This window comes from Chlorella variabilis, assembly GCF_000147415.1.
Source record: "Chlorella variabilis unplaced genomic scaffold CHLNCscaffold_1, whole genome shotgun sequence".
Taxonomy (NCBI): Eukaryota; Viridiplantae; Chlorophyta; class Trebouxiophyceae; order Chlorellales; family Chlorellaceae; genus Chlorella; species Chlorella variabilis.
In genome coordinates this window covers 1,813,804-1,819,008 of record NW_005435087.1, presented here as the reverse complement: position 1 = coordinate 1,819,008, position 5,205 = coordinate 1,813,804, and the positions used below count along the sequence as shown (strand labels likewise).

At 68.8% G+C, this 5,205-nt stretch overlaps 3 protein-coding genes across 3 annotated transcripts in view; all 3 read left to right on the top strand.

The window, feature by feature from the left end:
• CHLNCDRAFT_133381 (expressed protein) overlaps positions 1-714 on the top strand; it is a gene marked incomplete at both ends in the record, with an annotated part of 3,430 nt that extends 2,716 nt beyond the window's left edge. Inside the window, 3 exons of the mRNA XM_005852120.1 lie at positions 123-261; positions 437-489; positions 610-714. Of these exons, the coding sequence (XP_005852182.1) occupies positions 123-261; positions 437-489; positions 610-714 (297 nt within the window). The remainder of the gene's footprint in view (positions 1-122; positions 262-436; positions 490-609) is intronic.
• A 1,187-nt stretch (positions 715-1,901) lies between these two features.
• Positions 1,902-2,614, top strand: CHLNCDRAFT_133380 (hypothetical protein; the record flags this gene model as incomplete). Its single annotated transcript, XM_005852119.1, has 3 exons — positions 1,902-1,936; positions 2,089-2,286; positions 2,470-2,614. 3 exons carry the CDS (start codon positions 1,902-1,904, stop codon positions 2,612-2,614), a joined length of 378 nt encoding a protein of 125 aa, XP_005852181.1.
• A 488-nt stretch (positions 2,615-3,102) lies between these two features.
• CHLNCDRAFT_133379 (hypothetical protein) overlaps positions 3,103-5,205 on the top strand; it is a gene marked incomplete at both ends in the record, with an annotated part of 2,853 nt that continues 750 nt past the window's right edge. The window contains 9 exons of the mRNA XM_005852118.1: positions 3,103-3,111; positions 3,190-3,261; positions 3,396-3,530; positions 3,707-3,828; positions 3,962-4,086; positions 4,209-4,323; positions 4,447-4,553; positions 4,655-4,837; positions 5,090-5,132. Coding sequence (XP_005852180.1) covers positions 3,103-3,111; positions 3,190-3,261; positions 3,396-3,530; positions 3,707-3,828; positions 3,962-4,086; positions 4,209-4,323; positions 4,447-4,553; positions 4,655-4,837; positions 5,090-5,132 — 911 coding nt within the window. The remainder of the gene's footprint in view (positions 3,112-3,189; positions 3,262-3,395; positions 3,531-3,706; positions 3,829-3,961; positions 4,087-4,208; positions 4,324-4,446; positions 4,554-4,654; positions 4,838-5,089; positions 5,133-5,205) is intronic.

Below are 5,205 nucleotides of genomic sequence, written 5' to 3'. Positions count from 1 at the left end.
CCCGCGACCGCGGGGGGGCGCGCATGCTGGCGCCGCGCGCGCCTGCGCCGCTGCCGCCGGTTCCAAGCTGCAGAGCCCCATCTGCTCCCCCTCTTATCCCTGTGCTGTGTGCTGTGCCGCAGAAGCCCTTTGCCGAGGCGGCTTTCATCAAAGCCATGTTCGCCCTTAAGGAGGAATGGGATGCCAACCACCCCGGCGTGGGCGGCTGCGAGCCCGTCGCCGCCAAGCCCGTGGGCGCGTGCTACAAGAGCTGGGTGCCCGGTGCGTGGTGTTCACCGCGGGGGTGCCAGGCAGCGCGCCGCCCCGCACGCCATGCACAGCATTGAGCTGCAGCATCACAGCAAGGGATGCTGCCGCCAGCAGCCAAGTGCTCCACGCGGCATTTGTGGCTCCAGAGGTGCTGACACCTGTCCCCCGCCCGTGTGGTGCACTGCAGGCAAGGCTGGCAGGCAGATCAAGGGCGAGTACGGGTTCACCGTGAAAGTGAAGGTGAGGCGCTGACCAGGCCAGCGTGTGCTGGGAGCAAGCTGGGCGGCGCGAGGCACTGTCGCCCTGCCCTCCCCGGGTCTCGCACTCCCTGACCGCGTTGCTGCCATCGCCGCCTCGCAGGTTGTGTGCCCCTTTGAGCCCTTCAAGGCCTGGTACACCATCGACGTGCTGGCCTACACCCGCCGCGACGGCTCCTACTGGGCCCCGATCAAGGTCCTCCACTGAGCGCGCGGCACTCTGGCGTGCGCCGAGGGCCGGTCCGCCACGCCCCTGCGCGCCACCCTGACTTCCGCCCTCCCGCTGTTCCTCGCGACCACCTTTTGAATGAATATAATGAGCGCGCCGTCACAACCCCTCCACCCCCTGCAATCCCAATCACCTGCCTCACCTCCCTTCCCTTTGACTGACCTGCGCCCCCCCGACTTGGGCAGCGCTTGATCGCCAGGCGGCAGCGCCCATTCCGCTTCCTCTGGACCCCACCTCCTCCGCCCTTGCCCCTGCTGCTCTCTCCCCAGTTATCTTGGACGACTCGACCATCAACCCGAACCGCTGAAAGCCCCCTTTGAACTGCTTGCGCTAGCGCTGCCCCAGCGGTAAGCACAGAACCCTCCCGAATTCCTTCGAAGGAATCCCCTCGCCCAACGACACATCTCCCTCCCCTAGTGATGTCCGTGATCTGGACGTGCCCACGCTGCGCTGTGACTGTTCACAGTCAGCATGCCAGCTTGGTCCCTTCCCCCCTTCCCCCCTGTAACCATATAAGACTATGAGTGGCACCGCAAGACAACTGTCAACTGCTGACAACTGTCGCCAACTATGGCTGTGCATCGGCCTGGGGTTGGTTTATGGCACAGCCGCTGCATATAAATGCCTCCCAAACTGGACCCCGGTTTGTGACCCAGCCAAATGCCAGCCAAAACTGCGGTGGCGGCGCGCTCTGCGCGGAGCGCCTGCTGCGCCCGCTGCACTCTTGCACCGCTCCTTCCCTCGGTAGCCACGAGGTGGCTTGAACTCCGCTTCTGAGCCCCTGTCGATATTTCATTGCCTTGCGCGGCTGGGAAGGCAGTTCGAGGGCCGAGAACTACCCTCGCTGAAGCGGGCGCTGATGGAGGAGGCTGGCGCCATAGAGCTCAGGCGAGAGAAGCCTGCGCCGCACCGCAGGCGCTGCTGCAAGCGAGGCAGCCAAGTGCCCCCTCGGCTGCCGGCAGCCGCCGTTCCGCTGCGCCGCTGCCTGGACACCCTCGCTGCCTGCCCTGCGCCCCACACAGCGATGAGGGTGCCACCCATGCAGGGGTAAGGGAGCCGCGGCCATCGCTGAGCGCAATGCGGAGTTCAACAGGCAGCGCCTGGGGCGGGGAGGGGGCGGCGGCGGCCCTCTGCGGGTGCATGACCCGGCTGCCCTGTCTCGGCTCATGGCTGAGATGAAGGCCAAGGCGGAGCAGCAGCGGTGCGTCACAGTGGGGATGACTGCCCGTGCTGCTGCCCACGGATTGGGACACGCAGCTGCCACCCCGCCTCTACTCTGGGCCTGCCTCGCCGGCACGACCAGCGCTGTGCCACGCGCCACGCCTGCCAACATCGCGTCTTCCCACGCTGCAGCGTGGCCGAGGAGGCTCGCGAGGGCGAGCGGCGGCAGCGCGAGGGCGCCGCCTACCAGACGCCCGAGCAGCGCGCCGAGGCGGCGCGCGCCGCGCGGCAGGCGGCGGCAGAGGGGCGGGCGGAGCGGGAGGAGGCGCGGGTGGCGGAGAAGCGCTTTGACCCGGCCCGCGACTATTACCAGCTGCTGGGCATCCCCAGGTGGGCCAGCGGCAGCCGCCAGCAACGGGAGCCCCATGCCTCCATGCCTCCATGCATGCATGATGCCTGCTCGCATCTGCACACTGAGTTGCTGCCAGCCAGCGGCTGGGGTGCATGGCCTGAAGCGGCGACCGCAAGGCTCCCACCGCCCGACCCAGCCAGCCGGCCGGCCTGCGCGTGCAGGGGAGCGTCCGCCGCCGACGTGCGCAGGACATACAAGCGGCTGGCCCTGCTGTACCACCCCGACAAGCACAAGGCGGAGGGCGTGGAGCAGCAGGCCGCCATCCAAGAGAAGTTCAAGCAGGCGCGGGGGGGGGCAAGCACGTGACGGAGCAGGCGGGCAGGGTGTGGGGCGAGGGCCGGCGGGGCCCTTAGCGGGCCCCAGGTAAAGGTGGGGAAGAGCCTCCACAAGCTTCACTTCCCGGTTTTAACGTCTAGCTTTAGACCATTATTTGATCTGCCCGACGCGCCAAGTGCAGTACCCCCCACTAGTAGTGAATGGGTCCCGTGGAGGCCTGTGCCGAAGCCTTGGCGATTCTATTAGGCGTTCCCGAAGGAATTGGCTTGGATTGGCGCTGAGCCGGTCAGCTATGCCGCGTTTGTCCTCACAAAGTTTCGACATGGGAGGAATCGAACCTGTGCCCTCTCGGAGGGTTTAGACACTAGCTCCAGCGCCTTCAAAGAAGGCCTTTCTTAGCCGCGGCCTAAACGTCTGCACTAGCGGAGAATCGAACTCCGGTCTGGTCCGTGGCAAGGACCTATGCTACCACTATACCACTAGTGCGATTAGCGGGCCCCAGGCACTGGGCACACCGCATGAACGCGGTGGGCATATGCATGGCCTGCCACCCGCCGGCATGCGTGCTGCGCTGCACTGTGCTGCCCTGCTCATGCTTCGTGCAGGTGGTGGAGGCGTTTGATGTGCTGTCGGATGAGGGGCAGCGGGCGGTGTACGACAAGTGCCGGGACTACATGGTGGGTATCCCGGCCCGCCAGCCGGCCTGGGACACCTGCCTGCCGCATGGCATGGAACCCTGGCGGGCTGCTGCTGCGCCCGCCGCGCCTGACACCGCCCTGGCACTGCCATGCATGCGCCTGTGTGCGCGCAGGACGCCAACCCGGGGCGCGGCCTGCCGGTGCTGAGCCCCGAGGAGGCGGCGCTGATGAGGAGCGGGGTGGCGGAGCTCAGCCGGCTGCGCCGCATGGGCGCCAAGGCCACCAAGCACCCCCCTCTGGAGAAGGAGGTGGGGCCTGTCAGCGGTGGTGGTGTGGAGTGTGTGGTGTGGTGCAGGCTTGGGGTGCTTGGTGAGTAGGGTGCTGGTGAACCTTACAGCTGCGTCCGGCGTGCCTGGTACCAGGTGCTCCGCCAGGGGCATTTGTCGTTACCCTTTCGGCCCTCCCCCGCCGTCCCCGCCCCCAGGTGCCTGTATCCCTGCAGAAGCTGAACGGCGGGTGCACCAAGACTGTGGCGGTGGAGCGGCGGCGGGTGAGGCCCGCCGGCGCCGCCTTCCTCAGCACCAAGAACGTGCACTGCATCATACGGTGGGCGCCCGGTGGGCGGGGAGAGGGCCCCACGGCGTGTTGCTGATGGCCCCAAGCCGCGGTGCCGGAGGCCCCCTCTGCTGCTGCCCTCCAGCGGCCCGCTGCCCGGGCTGCCAGCTGTTTGTGGCTGCAGCCGGGGCTCCCGCGAGGGCGACCGGCTGGTGTTTGAGGGGGACGGGGAGGAAGCGGTGGACACCCTGCCCGGGGACCTGGTGCTGGTGCTGCGCCAGAAGCCGCACCCGCAGTACCGCCGCGCAGGTACTGGGCAGCGGGGCTGGGGGGCAGCAAGGCGCGCAGCAAGGGAACGTACGGGTGGCGAGGCGGCCACCAACAAATGATGCCCGCCGTGTCCGTGCCTGCCCTCCCTGGGAGCGGCGCAGGGCCCAAGGATCTCGAGATGTTTGGCGGCTCGGTGCCACGGGGGGACCTGCTGTTTGGTGTGGAGGTGACCACGATCCAGGGCAAGCGCCGCCTGCTGACGGGATCCGCCTTCAGGTGCCGCCGCATGTGCTGCCCGCTACTGCTGCTGCCTTACGGCACACCCGGGGCGCACGCATGGCAGGCTGCCGCTGGCCAGCTGAGCCTGCCGCATGTCTGACCCGTGTGGAATGCCTGCAGGGAGGCGGCAGCCAACGGCGGCGCGGGCGGCGTCTGGCGGGCGGAGGTGCCTGGGCAGGGGCTGTACGATGCAGGCACGTGGCTGCGGCAGCAGTGCAGGCACCCAGGTTACTGCCCCTGCATGATTCGTTTCATACCAGAGTCCCTGCCACCTTCCTGGCACCTCCCCACCGACCCTTGGCCCCATCTGCCTCTTCCCACGCCGCAGCGGAGCCCTGGGAGCACCCCGCCGGTAGCCTGAGGGTGCAGCTGCGCGTCTCCGCCTGCCTGCTGGAGGAGGCCACCATCTCCTGCTGCCTGGCGCCGCAGCCAGTGCACCTGCTGGGCAGCTGCGCTGATGAGGTGGCCGCGGCGCTGGCGGCAGGCAGTGTGGCGGGCATGCTCTGCCACCGTAGGGAGGCAGCAGAGATGGCCGCGGAGGCTGGCGGCAGCGGGCTGCATGGGCCAGGCAGCAGCTGCGGCAGCTGGCAAGATGCATGCGCCGGCGCGGCGTGGCGTGGCGGCGGCAGCAGCCAGGGCAGCAGCCGCAGGAGCTCCGGCGGCACCCCAAGCAGCAGCAGCAGCAGCAGCAGAGCAGGCATGGGCAGGCGGGCAGCGCGCCCCACAGCGGTCTGTCTGGTGGCGGCGCCTGCCCCGCCAGCAGGCCGCTGCTGCCAGAAGGCGTGCGGGCACCCTGGCAGCACAGGGTGCAGCCCCGCCGCCGCCACCATGCTGCGAGTCCTGCTGCGGCGGGTGCCGGGCCTGCGCACCAGCACCGCG